The sequence below is a fragment of the Semicossyphus pulcher genome, unplaced genomic scaffold (genome assembly GCF_022749685.1).
Source record: "Semicossyphus pulcher isolate SPU_LCO1_2020_fin unplaced genomic scaffold, fSemPul1.0.p SCAF_3, whole genome shotgun sequence".
Classification (NCBI taxonomy): Eukaryota; Metazoa; Chordata; class Actinopteri; order Labriformes; family Labridae; genus Semicossyphus; species Semicossyphus pulcher.
The window spans coordinates 10674875-10693448 of NW_027211704.1; the positions used below are offsets into that span (position 1 = coordinate 10674875).

General features: G+C 40.5%; 1 protein-coding gene across 1 annotated transcript; it reads right to left on the minus strand.

Moving 5' to 3' along the window:
- Positions 1–531: 531 nt before the first annotated feature.
- podxl2 (podocalyxin-like 2) lies at positions 532–18189 on the minus strand. The gene is made up of 13 exons (XM_069678813.1): positions 18011–18189; positions 12185–12528; positions 10680–11040; positions 9994–10103; positions 9216–9432; positions 8684–8857; positions 7377–7564; positions 7221–7295; positions 6833–6989; positions 5419–5480; positions 4485–4664; positions 4225–4386; positions 532–4054 (listed from the first exon to the last, which is right to left on the minus strand). Exons 1-13 carry the CDS (start codon positions 18060–18062, stop codon positions 3995–3997), a joined length of 2142 nt encoding a protein of 713 aa, XP_069534914.1. The 5' UTR covers positions 18063–18189; the 3' UTR covers positions 532–3994.
- Between the last annotated feature and the right edge of the window lie 385 nt (positions 18190–18574).

The window sequence follows — 18574 nt, forward strand, 5'->3', positions numbered from 1 at the left end:
TTAAGTGAAGTAAAACTATAGGTAAATCAACAACATTAATTAAAGATTCATAAGAGAAGAATAGTCTCAAAAACTCAAGAGGTTAAAAAACAAATCCTGATTTCATAGTCAAGTCTTGATTGAGCGTGCCATAAAGTAATTTACAATGTTGGTCTGAAAGTTACAGAAAGAAATATGACCAGCTCATTTCTTTGGTATTTCTTTCATTGGCCAATGTCAATAAAAACTGTTCTTTGGCCTCTATTAGCACCCAACCCAAGTTTGGTCTCAGTGGGCTGTGATGAAAAATACTTTGATGTCCACAAATAACTCAAATCTGATGGCATTCCTTACTAGACGCCTTGTTTAAAATGTTATTCTTCAAAAGTCAGAGACTTAATTGAAACTAGCCATGATTAATACACTTTGATAATCAAATTAATTTAATTTAATTTCTAAAGAGACAGAAACAGAAGAAATGTTCATTCTATTAGTTTATGTTCTCCCAATAAGTTAGTTCAGAGTTTCTGAAGCAAGAAATTACAATTCTCACATTTTTGTCCAAACTTTATTTCTCACATATAAGTTATTACACAGACAACCAAAAGAGCAAAGAGTATGTGGTCAAAAGGCATGTTATTAGACATATAAAAAAAGACCCATAAAAAAAATATTAAAATAAAGTACCTGGGATGAATAAATAGAAACACAACAAAATGTTAGATGGAAACCTGATTAGAAATGTCACCAGGAAAGAAAGCTTTTTATCTTTATACAAACAAAGGGTCACTTGTTTTTTGCTACGACTGAATCCTCATTAACTTGCATTAGCATTGCTAACAAATGCTAACATCCATGAGGCCAGGATAAGATTCTGAAAAGAAAAACATCTGAGATTTAAATGATCAGAATTTAAGCACTGAGTTGACTTTAGCAACAAAATGTGCCTCTCATTCAGGTTTTAGCAAATAAAAGCAACAGAAGCTGTATGTTTTGATATATTAGTGCTCGCTGCAGTGCTAAAAGCTACATGCTCATCTTTCCTGCCTGTATCTTGTGCTCTCAGAAACAGATCATCTCATTTCAGGTATTTGGGATGAACAGTTCTCGGTCCCCACATGTCCTCCATAAAATCCTGCTCAGCTGACAAAGTGCATATCAATCAGCGTAGTTTATAGTGAAGCCATATACAGTATTTTTACATCGAGGAAAGAGCTGAAGCACAGGCAACATTTTGATGAAATGCAGATGGGCAATACGACCTTTAACTGGAATAGAGATCAAAAACTGCAGGAACAAAATTATCTGAAAAAAAATCATCAAAACAAAAAAGCTGCTAGAAAATGTTAATCTCCATTCCAGTTAACCAAACACTTGAGTCAGCCAACACGTATTACTGATAGTCAGACAAAAATCTATCAGATTATTTCTCCTTATCTGATGTTTATTATTATATTACTGCATGTGCCAATATTTGATTCGGTAGTCCTGAACTTTTTTAGTCGTCACACTTTTGGTGACTTGCCACTAACCTCGGACCTAAACTGTTGGTTAGAACGACTTGGACATGAATGAATACACACAGACATGATCAGCGCGACTTTGACATGACTGAAGAGACTTGGACATGATTGCAATGACTGAGACATGGCTTCAGTTGCCTCAGATCACATTGTAGAGACTTGGATTTGACTGTTGGGATCAGATGTGGCCATTGTGACTCGAACATGACTGCACTGACTTGGACTTGACTGTAGTGAAATGACTCAAAATGTTCAGAGTGACACAGACATGCAACCCTAATGACATTTGCTTGAGGATGGTGACTTGTGCATGACTGAAGTAACTCGTACATGATTATAGAGACTCTTACACGAGAGTCAGACATGATCATAGTGACTTGGACATGACCACACTGACTTGGTTATTCAGACATGACTGTAGTGACCCGAGCATGACAATAGTGACTCAGACATGTTCTTAATGACTCGAAAGCTTCTCAGACAAGACAGTCTTGATTCGGACTTGACCTCAGGGACTCTGACTTGACTGTGGTGACTCGAACACTGTAGCGATTCAGACCACTCAAACAGGTCATAGTTAAGACTATTGATTCAGACATGACCAAATTGACTTGGCTTTGATCGTACCAACTAAGACATGAGTCGCTGTAATAATGACGCCGACAAAAACAAAGACTTGGGTCTTTGTGATCATGTCCAAGTCACTTCAAACATGACGGTTGTGACCTGGACATGTTCGGACTTGGACATGACTGCAGTGACTTGAACAACACCATAGTGATTCAGACCACAAGACTGTATTGACTCTGACTTGATCCTTCTGACTTGGAGACAACCCCACTGACTTGGAGATGTCATTGACGACTCAAACCTGGCTCGGACACGACTGCAGGGATTCATGTAGTGACTCTGACCTGTCCATACTGACTTGGACATGACTGTTTTTATTCGATCATGACTACAGTGACTTGGCTGTGACTATAACGTGACTCTTTTGAATCAGAAAGACTGTAATGACTTGGACATGACCGTAGTGAATTAGACTCATACATACTGACTTGGACGTGTCCTTTGCGACTCTGATGGGACTTGTTGACTTGGACATGGCAGCAGTGATTGAGACATGATCAGGTGACTTGAACATGGTCATATTGATTTAGAGAAGTCCTCAGATTTACACTTTTAACACGAGAACATTGAAGACTCGGGGCTCGACTTGGACTCGGGGTTTGTTGACTCGACTTGAACCGTGTAAGTAGTTATGTTTTCATGCTCTAAATATTGCCCATGTGTCATAGCCTCAAGAGTTAGCCTGGAGCGTACAGCGGCCATTCAAACACTATTAAGCAGATCAGGCTAACAGCACAGAAGGTTAGCTCGTTTACAGGAAACTCAGCAGTTAAACCATTCCTATGAGCAAAACAGAGTCACTGTATGTGAGATATTTAACATGATGCAGCATTTCAATCATGATAGTCACTACTTCCAAGAGGAATCGATAAAGTGCCAAAACCGTACGTTCAAAGTCGCTACAGGCTTAACTTCCTGTTCAGTGATTTAGAGGAGGAGCTAAGAGGAGTCGCTGTTTTCTCTGGAGTCAGACATCAGGGTAAAAACACAGACCATCTCTGAAGGTGTGATACCTATAAGGACATTCATTATTAGACTTTTACCAAAACAAGCTTCCTAGCCTAGCAGTCTACAGCTACATAACAGTTTGTTGCTCTGAGTGGTTTTAGCTTCAAGAGGCTTTTGGGTTGCTAATGGAAACAAACTAAAAGACTCATCATACTTGAGTAAATGTACTTAGTTACAATCCAACTCTAATCATCAGAGTTAACAACCTCTTCTTTGGTATTTTATCCACTTATTCTATTATTTTAACTTCCTGTTTGACAATTTAGTCAAAGAGTTGGTGTTACACGAAATCAAATGGCAGCCCATCCTGATGTTGCAGCTGTGGACGCTTGAAGCTGTAAAAGCTGGTCTACATTCAAATATTCAAAGTTGAAACAGGTGTGTTTTTCCATTCGGTTGTATCACTAGTTTCATGTTTTACTTCTCTGGTGCAGCCACAGTGTAGAAGGCTAAAGCATAAGGCACACTAAACAGATGTTGACCTGGTATATCAGGGATATAGAAGCTCAGTTTGTTAATAATTTCAAACGGTGGACATCTTTAGAGATCTGTAAGCTTGTTATCTAATTATGAATCTAAATTTGAATAACACATAACCTCCTGTTACCTCAGTATCTAACATCCATGATGACGTCAGTGACTCCTCGTAGCTCAACTCTGATTGGACAACACATCTTTTTTATACCATTTAACTCCCATCAGCTACTCTTTTCTTTCTTTCTTTCCCTTAATTAAGTATTCTCCCTCCTCTTCTTTCTCTCTTCTGTCTTCTTCTTCTTCAGTCTCCATTTATCATCTGTCCATCAAAGACGCCCGTCCTTCATAACCTGTCTCCTCTTCTTCCTCCTGGTCCATCAGAGATGTGTGTCCTGCTCCTCCTCGTCCTCGTCAGTCGCTGCTTGATTCACAAACACCTGAAAAGAAACAAAAGAAGACAGGCTTCATGCTGTTGCGGGGCAGAATAAAGATTGTTTACGCCAAAGAAATAAGACAGCGTATAGGGACATTACAGTTCAGACTCTTTAATTAATTTACTCATGGATCCATGTATCTATATTTTGTGTTCCCTCAGTCATCCAATCACCTGCCAGCGTTTGCTCTCCTCCCCGCCTCCTTCTCCTCCTCCTGCGAGCCCATTGGTGCTTGGCTTCTTCTCCTGCATCTCCGGCTGGCTGTCATTGGCCACGTCCAGCGTGGGGTTGTCGTGGCAACCGTTCTCCACAAAGTGAAGCTCCTCAGCGCGGAACTGAAACGCAAAGAGGGCCAAAGTGTTACAGGTGTGTTTTTTATTCAGCGAGGGCGATGTGTGTATGTGTGTGTGTGTGTGTGTGTGTGTTCACCCACATTGGTCTTGGTAGCAGGCAGCCGTCTCTGCCAGCAGATGTAGATGAATCCAGATGTGATGATGACCATGCACACGGAGCCGATGATCACCAGAACCACGAACAGCTTCCCATAGTCGCTGCGCGTTTGTCTGGGCCGAGAATGACAGCTGCCGGGCGCACTGAAGTTCTGGATCCCCACCTGAACAAGAAAACACACACACACACATACACACGCAGACAGAGAGGTTACATCGGACAGAAACACAACCATCTGCTGTATTGTAATTAGGTTTAACGATCCTTTGGTGTATTAACAGTGGAGAAATGTCTACTCTGATGTAATGATGTTAGAGCAACTCCAGTTGCGTTTTGACTTCTGGTGGTTGCAGCAATTCTCAAGGAAGGTGGATGTTTAATTAGGACGTTCTTTTTACATTAGTACACATTATATATCATTTATTTACATTTACATTTATTTATCTCAGCATGTCGAGCATTATCTGTAAGGCAAGAGGCTGCTATGATAACTGGGGGAAACCTTTCCGGTTGTGGCTCTGGTCTCAGTGTTCCCGTTTTTAAGTTCCACGACCACATAAATGTTAGAAACCTGCAAAAAAGGCCATATTCTCCATCAACTATCCAGCTGGTAGTCAATAAATGAGCCTTGCGTCGAGCAGTTAATGATTCTTGCATTTGCTTTACTAATAAAAAAGTTAAAGCCTGCTGATCTTCTGCTTAAAGCTGGACTTTAAACTCTCTATGACATTTACCTCAGCTTAAATAAATAAGGTAAACTCAGAAAGAAGTATTTTGTATGTTCCTTGAAGAAATCAGTTCGAAAAAATGAAAGCTATAAGTTGCATTGTAAGGTAGCTTGACTTGTTATATGAGGCCTTTTATGTCTGTGCTGTACCTCCTACATGTGATGAAACAGACAGAAGTTACCAGTTTACCTTATTCAGACTCTTCCTGATCTGTCCCAGCATGTCCAGCACATCCTTCGTAGCGATCACTCCTAGAAGACAAACACAAGAGGAACAATGTCAGTGCAGCCCTGAAAGAGTAAAAACTAACTTTGATGTAGACGTATGTTTCATACATTAAAGGTGCAGTAGATAAGTAGTAGTAGTACGTGAGAGAGATAATCTGTAAAAAAAATCATGTTCCTCTGGCTCCTCCTACTGCTCCTAATGGCTTTTGCAAGAACGCTCCCGAACCACAACAACCAATCAGAGCCGAGCAGTCTCTCAGGCTGCTGTCAATCACACGCAGCGCAGCACCACTCCTCTGTGCATGCCCACACAGTCAAGCTCAGTTTCCTCAGTGTGCGCAGCGTCAGCCGGTTTGTGTCCACAAAGGCTTTAAAACAACCACCAGGAATGAAAAAACTGCCAATACCTCCATTGCCAACTAGGCTTACACTACAAAGACCGTTAAACCGAAGAAGAGAAATGAGGAAAAGCAAGCTAAAAAGAAAGAGTTGGACCGAGACAGAAACAAAACGAGAGCATGTGACCTGAAAGGTTAAAAAAAGTGATGCTGCGTTAGACAGTTCTGCTCGACAGGTAATTACCCCAGCTTAATTTCTGCTGTATTTGTTTCACAATGCTAAGATGTCTGCGATTACTGTGATGCTGTGTTACGCTGGTGTTGCAGTCAGGCTAACGTTAGCTTGTTCCAAATGCGGCTGCTGTTTAGCGTCGTTTCTTGGCGGAGTGCAAAGTCCTCTCTCTTCTCCATCTTACCAACTGCATCTTTAATCATAGATCAAGGTCAGAAAGCAAAAGTCTGATATAAAAGGTTTCTTTGTGGTCTTTTTTTGATCTGCAGTCTGACGTTTGTTGGTGATGTTGCTAAAGATTTCACACTTCATGGAAATATCTGCATGTGACCTATTTCTGTTTATTCACCCCAAGACAAAAAGGAAAAACGGCACAGTCACATTGGCACTCAGTAAAATGTTACGGCTATGGTTTTTATCCATGAAATGTAACACCCACACATTTTACAGGTTGATTTTTCACTCAAGCTGATGTGTAAAAAGTTTAGTGGGGTATATAATCATTACATACAGCACATACATACCAACAACAAAACTCTGCAAAAAATGCTTAAATTCATGAGTAATTATGATTTATTGATAGAATATAGAATAAATTACTTTTAATACTTTATTTCCCTAATTACACTTTTTACATGCAGGACTTTTGAGTATTTTTACAGTGTAGTGTATGTACAGTGTGTACAGTGTAGTATAAGGATGTCAATACGTCCTCCATCACAGCTCTTTGGTACAGAAATCAGAGAAGGTGAATAAAGTGATAACAGTAGGACTGTGTCTGTGTGTGCGTGCGTGTGTGTGTGTACCGTGCTCAGACGCCACGTTCATCAGCAGCTGGTGTTGTTGGTGTGTCGGCTTGCTGAGGTAGAGTATCCATGATCCCTCGGGGCTGTTCATTCTCCGTGCAAACACTCGCTCCAAGATCTTCAACAAGCGGACGCCCTGATCCACACGGAACTCCTCCTGTAACACACACAAACATTCTCACACAGGTTACGGCTCGATTTCCCTGCAGACATTTAAAGATTTTCATCCTCTCTCTTTCAAACAGCTGATACTGAAGTAAAAATAGAATTAATAAAAACAAAAACATATTCAGAAATAAAAAACATGTATGCTAATTTACTCGACTGAAGTCCTTCATCTTCAGTACTTCTGTTTTCTGTTTGTACTCTGAATAAAGCTTGGACTTACACAGTTGAGGTTTTGCGTCATGTTGAGGACGACGTATCCTCGGTTAGCCAGCTCGCTCCAGTCCAAACACACCACCTGAGACGTTCACAGGTACAAGTCATGTGATGAAGAGTTTAACATTATTAAACATTGATGTCAGAATTACTCTCCTCTTACAGGTAAGTAGACCTCAGTTACGTGGAGGGGCGTGGTCTTTTCCAGCCAATCGGAGGACGTGTGGGTGGAGTCGACGGTGGTGGGGGGATCAGTGGTGAGCGGGACGATGGGTCTGATTCCGGTTCCTTCCATCTTCCTCCACTCTTCCTCCTCCACCACCTCATCACCTTTGTCTTTGGGTCCAATCCCTTCAGCATACACAAACATGATCAACTCACAATGCATTTAATTAACCTGTCACTAAGCCCCGCCCACATTCATCACACCTGTCAACCAATCAGATCAAACACGGCAGTTTGCAGACAACGGTGGCTGTTTAACTTCCTAAATCCACAACAGGTTTGGAGACATTTGGCCCTTAATCACCCAAAGAAAAAGACATTTTATCCAGAAACAGTTGATTGGATCAAAAGACAACAGATTTTATCAGCTGAAGCTTTCGAGCTAAGTTAGCCTAATTAAATACGCTAAATTTAGCTCCTTGGGTTAGTTGAAAAAGCCGTCCTTGTTGGCTTTTTAGTGATTCCAGTTGAATTGTTTTCAAACAAGAATCTCATAAGAAGGCTCTTTAAAATGCTCATTATATCTATTCACATAATTTAGTGCTAAAAGGCTAAAGCTAACAGTTCCCAGGTACAAAGTCAGATACATAATATAAGAACCCAAAAACAACAAGAACAAGCATTGTATCTTTTATTGCAGTGAACTGCAAGTTTGTCCAATTATTATACAATAAATGACATTAATTCACTCTTGATAGTAGCTCTTGATTAGCCTAGCTTGTACTTTCAAACAATATGTTTTCATTTTCATGTTAAAGGAGACGTTTATGGTGAAGACAGACAAACGTTACGCTGTCTGAGGTTATCATGTCGGAGTTTTCTGAAGTTAAACTTCCCAAAATTAAAATAAAGAGCAGGACAGAATGCTAACGTTTGCAGAAAGTCTGCTAGCTTTCCAGATAACGTGGGAAAATATTACACACGGGATGTTGTAGTCATAAAAAGGACTTTTTTAATGTAACATGTAACTCCTAAAAATGATTCAGGTGGTTAATGATGCACCAAATCTTGTCTTCGTAAACCTATTTCATTATTTACTTTTGTTTTATTAATTTGTATAAAATTATAATAATTCACCTCCGTTAAAACTCTTTAAATTCAGAGAAACATTATGCTTACAGCCGCATGCACACCACTTAAACATGAAGGGAAATCCAAAGCCTGACAGACCGATGCTACGTTATAAGTGGACATTTTTGTCACAATTAATACTAATAATAAATAAGTTTTAAAGAGCCCTCTCACCTCTATATTTATGCTCTCCTTGCTCCTCCTCCTCCACGCTGGGCTGCAGCGGCTCTCTGCTGGGCGCCATGCCAACCTCTGGTACTGTGGGATTCTGGGTAAATACGCCTTTGTGTGCCAGACCTGTTTCCTCCTCTTCCTCCTCCCTCACGGTCTCTTCGTCCTCCGTCTCTTCTGCAATTATAAAAAAGGGGTGAAATAAAGCAGGAGGCGGTCTTTGTCTTTTACTTTTCTGTTGTTGATTTCAGCCTCGAGTGATTCTCTGGCTGTTTAACAAGCCTACGAGTGTAGAGCAGTGCTAGCAGTGCATCACTGAGACAGAGTTTGTTCCCTTTGTTCCCAAGTTAAGTGAACGCATCACGGCTCAAATGCATTTCAGTACACGGAATGGAAAGAGAACACGTCACTGTTCAAAGCGCTGCAATACTTTTAACAAGAAGCAAAGCAAAATTGAACATGAGTTCAATACTTACAATGTTACATATCAAGATCACACTAGCTAAGTCAACAGACCTGTTTTTATATGAAGTACCTTTTGTGTAACTTCCCAGCAGTCCAAAGTCTGTTCCCGTGTCAGTCTCGAGGGTGACGGTTCCTGCAGAGTCTCCATCAGCAGCCATTGAAGTAGCAGCTGCAGTAGATGTAGTGATAGTCGTAGCGATGGAGGAGTGATGAAGGACTCCATAACCACTAGAGTGACCGTCTTCCTCCTTCTCTGCCTCCCACAGCTCTCTCTCTAAAGGACCCACCTGTACATGGACATCACGTTAAAAGGAGATAATAAAGTTATATAGAGTCAAAGGTGTAAACTTCACTGGGGTTGAAGCAGGTTTTAAAACCCAATGTTGGCCCCAAATTGGTTTTTACAGACATCTAAAGCTGCGTTCAAGACATTCTTTTTTAGCTTTTGGAGGCTCACCAGAGCTGAGATTTATGTCCTGTTCTGTTCTCTGATGGACACCAACCACTGAAATCTGCCTTACTACAGCACTATGAAGCCAAAATAAACAGATGCTACTGAGATTTAATGACTATAAACAGGCTGAAAGGATGCTGAAATAACATCAAGATGCAGGTTTGTAAAAACTCTGAGTTCATGCTTTGTCAGGTCTGTGTGCAAGACGACAAGAACACTACTTTAAAATGACTGTTTTTTGAATGGAGTTTGGTTTGAGAATCTTAATGCTGACAGTGTTGCATGACACAGCATTACGCAAATCTGTTATTGGAATTTTATATAACCCTAACAAATAATAAGAATAACATTTACAGTAATAATCCATATCAAGACGTCTTTGATCCGTCCTCACCTCCAGGACAGACGGAGCATGATGCTCCTGCAGCCCAGGATCATGCACCTCAGAGAGAGGGGTTATATCAGGCTCTTTGGAGCTGGGGAGATGTAAAGATGGACTGTAACCTGTGAGACACACAGAGACCCGTCAGAAACACGTGTTAGTGTGAGTAAACGTCTCATAAAGAAACCTCTTGACCTTCCTCTTTGTGAGGTTGTCATGAGGTGCTGACAGTTATTCACAAGTCAAATGAAGATGGTGCTAGACTAAATGTCAGGGGACCACCAAAGTCATTATTCATTCTAAGCAACACATTTCATGGTAATCCATCCAATAAATGTTGAGGTATAAGTCAGGAGTGGTGGATGTAGCAACTTACATTGTCGTCCCTTTAACAATGTCTGCCAAAAATCATTATTTTTTTACTAGTTATCCAGCAGATGACGGCATCTACACTGTATTTTATAGCCCAGGGTGATATTAATATTTAAACCCAGTACATCCTGCTCTCTTCTTTCAGAAGTCCTCACAGTGGTTGTAAATGTTGGTGTTAAGCTTCAGTTTGGCCCTGGGCAAACATTACTGGAAGATTTAAACAAACAACCTCTAGTTTGTGACCAATATGGCTGCCTGAGGGTGAACTGTGTGATGTCTGCAGCCTCTTATGATCTGTTTTTGTTGAGAAAACCAGTCCTACTGACCAATCAGAGAATCCAGATCCGGTGTTGTGTGGTTCGACTCTAACGCCTCCAGTTCACGGACGTCTGGATTGTCGCTTCCTCCTCTTTCTTCTTCTTCCTCTCCTCTGCCGTCTCCCCCTCTCCTCTCTCTGTCCTCCCCTCCGTCTCTCTCCCACTCGTCCTCTCCCCCTCTCCTCTCTCTCTCCTCTCCTCCCTCCTCTCCTCTCTCTCTGTCCTCCGTGTCCGTCCCATAGAAGCCTGAGGCCTCCAGGGAGGTGTCTCCAGCTCCTGGCCCACTGAGGAGCTCCTTCTCTGGGTCAGTGGAGTCTGAGAGTCCCCTGTAGCTTTCTGGATCCTGAGGAACCGCCAGATGAACCATACGCTGAGAAAGAAACATGTTTAGTCAGATTGATAAATTACAACTTATAGATTCAGTGTCCTGCTCGGAAATATACCTTTATCAAATCATTTTTGTGCTTCCGGTTTATTCATGTATTCACCCTACATTCTGCAAAAGCAGGACTTTTGGCACAAAGCTGAAATGTACAAACAACTAAAATTGTATCACTGAATATTTTACTATCTATAGTTATAGTTATAGTTATATTCCCTTGTATTTTAACATCTTTTACGCTTAAGTCACACGTTTTTTGGGGGTTAAAGGTGCTCAAAGGCTGACAAATCTTTGCACATGTACCACACTTGGTGAAAATATATATATTTCATGGGTCTTAATTGTCGAGCTCAAATAGTGCCTACTGCAAAATGTCAAAGATGTAGCCCTTGCAGCACATTTCACATGTATCATGTCCAGAGTTACAAAAAAGCCTCTTGGAGCCACACCCAAAACCAAACAGGAAGTCAGCCATTTTTAATTTATTTTGAAAGTTTGTTGTATTTTTTTGCCTTTTACAGTGGTCGTACTCAAACTAACTCCTCCAAGAGAGTTGATCCAATCAACCCTACCCTACTCAAATTTGCTTCTCAGCATATAAGTAACACCATAACGATAAAAAGATATTTAAATTATTAATATTATTATTTAAGTCTTGAGTTTCGGGGGGGCGTCAAGTTTCAATGTCTGCCATGAAACAAGAAGTGCTGTGTAATTCCATTGTACGTGCTCTAATCTGCCTCATATTTAATAAGAATCTCACTCTAAAGATATCAGCTTGCAAATATGCTTCTATAAACAAACCCCAGCTAATGGTTTTATACTCTGATGTACCCATCTCAGCCAGCTAACCAGATCCTCCTTGAATATGGAGAGAAAAACATTAAGACCTTAATGATGCTCAACTGTGAAAGGTTCATAGTTTGGAATTAAGTGCCGCTGGATGCACAATTTTAACATCTGGACATGAAACAGGAAGTTGTTTTTGAGGAGCTATGGGTTCAGTGCAGCTTTCAGCTCTATTTATTTAATATAACAGCCATAATTTCCTTTAGTATAGACTCATACAGCTGCAGACATTTACCCACAGGGCTGAAGCTTGAAAAGGAAATATTTTTGGAGTCTTCCTCACCTCCATCTCGTCCTCCACGTCCATGTTTTCCTTCACAGCAGCTCTGGTCCTGGTCCGATCCTGACTGACAGGTGAAGGAGGGTTTACCTGGGAGGAGTTAGCAGCGTCCATCTTGGCCTGCGAGCGCGACGTCTCATGGATCTCTGGCCAGCCCATGTCATGGACCAGGTGAGGCTGGACCCGCACTAACTCAGGGACTGAGTGGCGTTTGGTTCGGACTAACTCCCGGACGAGGTGCGGCTGGGCTGGGACTTCATCCCGAAACAGAGCGGCTACCGGAGAGCTGAGGGGTATGACCCGCTGAGACGAGCCCAGTTTGAAGGCCTCACAGGTGGACAGGAGAGCTGCAGGAGAGAGAGGGAAAGTCTTTAAAGGTGGCTGGGCAGAATCCAGGATTTATAACATCATGGTGGAATCATTGGTAAGTGAAAGAGAGCTGAGTGAGGTGACAGATCGAATCACTTTAACTTGATGTGGTTTTATTGTCTTAGAGCGCTCTGCTGTCTGAATGATACATTAAGAGCTTTTATCTGCTGCTGCTGCTGACGAGCTGCTTCTGTTTGTCTTCACGTCATCACCTGATCTCCCTGTCATCTCCCATTCTGTCATATTCATTCATCTACTCTTTCATGTGTTCACTGATTCATACTACACTCCTCATTCATAAGCTCTTCCATTCATCTCTAATCCCCGTGTCTCGCCCTGGACTCGGAGCCCTCTCCGCCATGTCTCCTGCAGAGTTCTCTGTCTGGGGCCACAGATGGCCGGCTGACCTCTGACCTCTGCGTCTGACTGAGCAGATTGTCTGACATGTCTGAAACACGTCTGCAGCGTGTGGAGCTCTACAGCCGGACACCACACATTTACACACAGTTAATTCCTGCTGAACTTCACATGTACATCACATGCGACATCCTGACTTAAGGCGAACAAATTCCCGGAGTCTGTGAAGGATCATGTAACATAAATGTTTGGGTGTGTTACAGACAGAGATTACTTAAACTGGTGCTTAAATTCTTCTGGATGAGATGGTTTTTGTTTGAAAACATGTTTAAATAAAAACAAAGCAGCCATTTTTGTGCGTTTGTTCCCCAGTTTCAGACGTTTTTGGTGCAGATGGAAGGATATAAAAGTTTCTATTTTTCTGACAGTTTATGTTCCCTGTTTTCGAAGAACTTCCAGCCTCACAGGGCTAAAGGCTTTTATTCTTGTAATGACTTTGTGCCTCTGCTACACCTGAGCTCCAGAGACTCTAGTGGAAAAAAACATTTCTGCTCTATAACGGCGCAGAACTGAAGGAGACCTTCTTCAAACCATGCGAGCAGTGATAACGTCACAAACACTGAAGAGAGACACGAAGTCTTAACCCGTGTCATTAGGGTGTGAAATCTATGGAAGCCTCTGTGAGGATGTTTGGTGTTTCTGCAATGGAATCTTGATGATGTCTTTGAATCTATTCGCTCTTGATTTTGGTCTTTTTTTCTCTGAGATTTGTTCAAATTTCGAAAAATATAAAATATCCCTTAGGTACCATAGAACCAACACACAAAGCTGCTTCATCTGAATTATTTCACCTTTAAAAAGTGTGCAGTAAAATGTCCTGTTCACTGCTTTCTGTGGATGTATGGTCCAAAGAGAGGAGGTGAAGGATGGAGGGACGGACAGGAGGACAAGAGAGATAAGGGATCCATCACCCCGAGGAGAAGTGCCGCACTTGTTTTAATTCTTCTCTCCTTCACAAACATACAGTCAGCACTCTGCTCATAAAACTGCACAGTAATAAAGTGTGTCCCACAATCCACGGACCAAAGACGTCTCCAGATGATGAGAAATGGAAGCGAGAAAAAAGATTATGATGTCCTTTAGCATCACTTTTTCAAGATGAATTATTGTGCCACGTATAGGCAACAAATATTCTTCTGGAGATAGTTCAGGACAAGTAATGCAGCGATCGTAAAATACCAAATCACAAATCAATACTTCTGTGTTTACAACGTGTAATGCGACAGAGGTCGATCATGACTGAACAGCTCTGTGGGGAGTTTAGCTCACTGTTTTGGTTTTACAGCAGAAGTGTACTGTCACTGCTTGAATGAGCGTTGTTTTCGGCAGTGGCAGGCAGCTGATAAACCTGACTGTAAACGTACCTGCTCAGCACCAAACATCAACCCAGAATAAACAGATGTTACTGAGATTTAATGACAATAAACAGGCTGAAGGGGTGCTGAAACAACTGCATCATGATGCAGGTTTGTAAAAAGGCTGAATTCATGCTTTGTCAGGTCTGTCTGCAAAACGACAAGAACACTACTTTAAAATGGCTGTTTTATGAATGGAGTTTGGTGAGAGAATCTTAATGCTGAGAGGCTTGCATGACACAGCATTACAGACATTTCTAGCTTCTATTCATTTCTTTTCATTGGATTAGTATAAAATAACATTTGGAAAAGTTTGCCTCTGTATGTGTGAACACAACACATTGTGGAAAGCAATTATAATTACATATTAATGCAATATTTATTAGTTATTATGATGTATGATTATGGATTTGTCTTAACATAGGTTTATAAAGTAGTGATAATAGCCACTCCTTTAATGGCCACATTAGTGAAAAGAAGACATTAATAATATTCTGCCTTAGCCTGTATATATACTTCAGGTTTTAAATACTGCTCTACATTTACTGTAAGGATTCAATGCAGACTTTTACTAGTCTTTCTACACTGTGGTATTTCTACCTTTATTTAATAAATCAGAGTACTTCCATACTCTATACTTAAAGCGAATCTCTGCTGTACATCCTAGTCTCACCACCATTGACCTTGAATTTCCGTCTGCAAAGGCGACTTTGCAGCGTAATTACTCCATAAAAACTCTTCCAGAGTCGGAGGATCCGGAGGGACTGAACGGCCGAGTTTGTCTTATCAGCTGCACACAGATAAACTCCCTGCTGAGCTGAACGAGGAGGCCGGAGCCGCGGGGGGAAACCAGCAGGTGCTGGAGGGGAGATACCTCAAACCAAACTCAGATTACACACGAGGAAAGAAAAATCCTCCCTTTGTAAATGAAAAAAAATTGTAGCTGGGAGTTACTCAGCAGAAAGGAAAGAAAACTGTTCATCAAACTGAATCGTGTTAATCTGTTTTCACACGTAAAGATGCCTCTGGGACGAGAGAGGACAAACTTTGTTAGTTTCTCTGGTCAGAACGCTCACTTACTTCTGCGAGGACAGACAGACTGATTTTCAGTCTTAAAGAGTCGATAAAACTCTTTATTTGTCCAGTGAAATGTGCAGAACTGTATTTAAAGTTAAAGAGGAAGAAGGTGTACATTTTTCATTGCTGGTCAGTTGAAACATTTTAAAACTACTGAATGGATGCTTTTAAAAAAAACTATTATGTTCAGGGTGGATGAATCCCAATGACTTTACCCACAGGAAAAATCTACAAGTAAAAAGTTTAAGTCTAAGGTAGTGTCAGCAACGTAAACTCTCTCATCAGATGTGAAATAAAAGGAACTTTTTGGGTTTAAAAACAGTTTTATTTAGAAAAATCTCCTTTTTCCTGTAAAATATTACATATTTTTGATGACTCATCCTGCTCCAACAATATACAGAAATGTATCCAGCTACACGTGATGTAAGGTGAACTAAATTAGCAGGAGGCTTCGTAAGCTAGCAGGTCAAAGAAAATAGCACGTAGCATTAAGTTAAGGAGTCAGTTTAGATAGAATTCTGTTGAATATCAGTCAGCAAAAACATTTTAGCTACCAAATAAAAAGTTGAGCAGTTTCATTTATTTCACTTAGCCGACAGAAGCTAAACTCTAACTGCATTTGCACTTGTTAACATGCTAATCGTAAAATGCTACTTGATAGCTCTCAGCAGGTTAAAATCTAGTATTTGTTAGCGTGTTATTGGGTTGTTAGCTAGCATAGGTCATTAGCTGCTTTTTGAGCTTTTAGCTATTAGCTATTAGCTATTAATGATTCAATACGAATGTTTTTAGACAAAACAATCAGGTTAAATTAAAATAAAATAAAGCCAGAGCTACACCTGCTGGACAAACTACATGATGACCCTGTTTCTAAATGATTTAAGCATTGTTTTCTGCACTTCATGTTCTTTAAATACAATTTTCATATCGTCAGAATATATTATATATCTCAACACTGATAAATGTGTAGATAATATCAGGAAATAAAAACAAACTCGTCTTCAAATGCCAAAAGGATAATGATTTATTTTCAAAGGCAGCATTACTTTCTGTTGTATAAGTATGTAAGACTTGTACATGGGCAGATCTGTGGTTAAACACAAGGTGGTTTTAAACGTCCATAAATGTTGCATGATGCCTTCAGGATCAGCTCACATTGTAGATATAATCTAAAGGCACAGCTGTAGTTTTACCCTGTTGTTTTTTGATTTAATTTGTTGTACATACATTTTGTTAGGGGGGAGGGTTTTTCCCTTAAAGCCCCCTCTTTCGTGCCTTCACACCCCTCAGATCAGCTTATGGTAGGCTGGGACCCTCCCCCAAATCCCCCTGAACACGTCTGAGAGCTCAGCATCCTCTTCCTCACACTGTTCTCTTTCTGAATCGAGCCTCCATTTGAGCCCGAAACCTGCTTTGTATCCACAAAATAAACCACAGAAGCTACTGGAGCTTTATTAGCAGCAGGGTTTGACAATGATGATGGTTTATGATCATTATTATTATTGCTGAATCATTTAGTCAATCAACAGAAAATGATTCAGCATCTATTTGATTGTCAGTTTATGATTTTAAATATTTTTTCAAGCAAAAATGAAAAAAACATTAACTGCTTCCAGGTTTAAAATCTGATTATTTGATGCTTTTCTTTCTCACATATAAAGATAAACTGAATATTATATTTTGATTCTGGGCAACTGGTTTGAGAAATCTTTGATATTATTTAGATTTTCTTAAGACAAAACAAATAATTGAATATTGGAGAAAATAACAGACAGATTATTGGATAATGAAAAATAACTGTAGGCTTTATTTCTATTTTAGAGAAATCACTAATTGTTTTAGGACTTCATCAGGAAAATCACAGCTACAAATGTGAGATTGTTCTGCTTTTCTTAATCTCATGTCACTGCAAATTTAACATTTGTGTCTTATAAATCAATGAATCTTAAGTCATCATCTTTTAAGTTGTATAGTCCTGCTGATGACTTAGCAGGTTATCAATACATAGAGCATTGTTGTGATCACATAATCAATACATAAAAATGCTTCATCATTATTTTCAATGACAATGCAAAAACTGCTCAAAGGCATCATCACTCATATGAAAACTAACTGATGTGTTTTTAATGATGATGAAGACAATTCTGCATGCAAAGTGTCGAGGTAGGTGTGTGTGTGTGTGTGTGTGTGTGTGTGTGTGTGTGTGTGTGTGTGTGTGTGAGTGTGTGTGTGTCAGACACTGCAGTGTGTGTCTGCTGATTTAAGTGCACTGCGCGCCTCCCACACACTGGCAGCCTGTGCATCCAGTTTGCAGAATTTAACCTTAACGCTTCATTAAAAACAGACTGATTCATTACATTATAATTACTAACACCACCATTCATGCTGACAATAATAATCACACTGATGGGGAGTTCAAACATGTCAGTACACTGATGTTTTCTTCTAAAGTCTCCTCCGATTCCTCTGCTGTTTATCTCCTGCAGTGGTTTGTGTTTTTGTTGTCAAATTCCATTAAAATACCGTCTCATTGTAGCTGTTTGTGTTCACGTCTGAATGAAATAAATAAATATTACATGAATAAATAGGTGTGAATAAAAAATATACTCACCAATCAGTGTGATGTGCAGCGGGCCCGGCATGTCTGCTGCAGTGATGAGCATCCTCCTCCTCCTCCTCCGGTCTGAATGGGCAGATCTCTCAGATTTCAGCCGCTCTTGGTGTGACTGGAAGCGGTCAGGAGGACGCGTGGCTCATGGCGGGTTGTCCTCTCTCTGTGCGGGGTCTCGGACTAGCGGTCCGCGGGGTCTGGACTCTCAGACTGCGGTCACACGAGCTCCTGTCTGCTCTGCTGCATCACCGACGCTGCTGGAAATAACCGCCTGTCAGCTCCCTGTAGTTCCCTCTTCTGACCGCTAGATGTCACTGCAGCTAAATGACTCGGCTCTGGATCACAGCTGCTGCGTTCAGGTGGTTCAGGTTATTTCTACTTTTGTTCCCATATTTTGATGAAAAATTCAATGAATGAATGATAGAGAGGGAAACAACTGAGGCAAATAATTCAGAACAAATACATAAGCATATGTAGAAAGATATATTACATAAATAAGATATACATAATAAAGACAATGAAATAACTTATTTTTTTGACTAACACAAGTTTTATAGTTTTTGT

Coding starts and splice junctions, on each gene's coding strand:
- podxl2 (XM_069678813.1), bottom strand. CDS start 18,062: ATGCTCATCACTGCAGCAGACATGCCGGGCCCGCTGCACATCACACTG. Junction 7,565..8,683: donor AGGAGAGCATAAATATAGAG/GTGAGAGGGCTC, acceptor TGTATGCTGAAG/GGATTGGACCCAAAGACAAA. Junction 6,990..7,220: donor TGACGCAAAACCTCAACTGT/GTAAGTCCAAGC, acceptor TGTGTGTTACAG/GAGGAGTTCCGTGTGGATCA.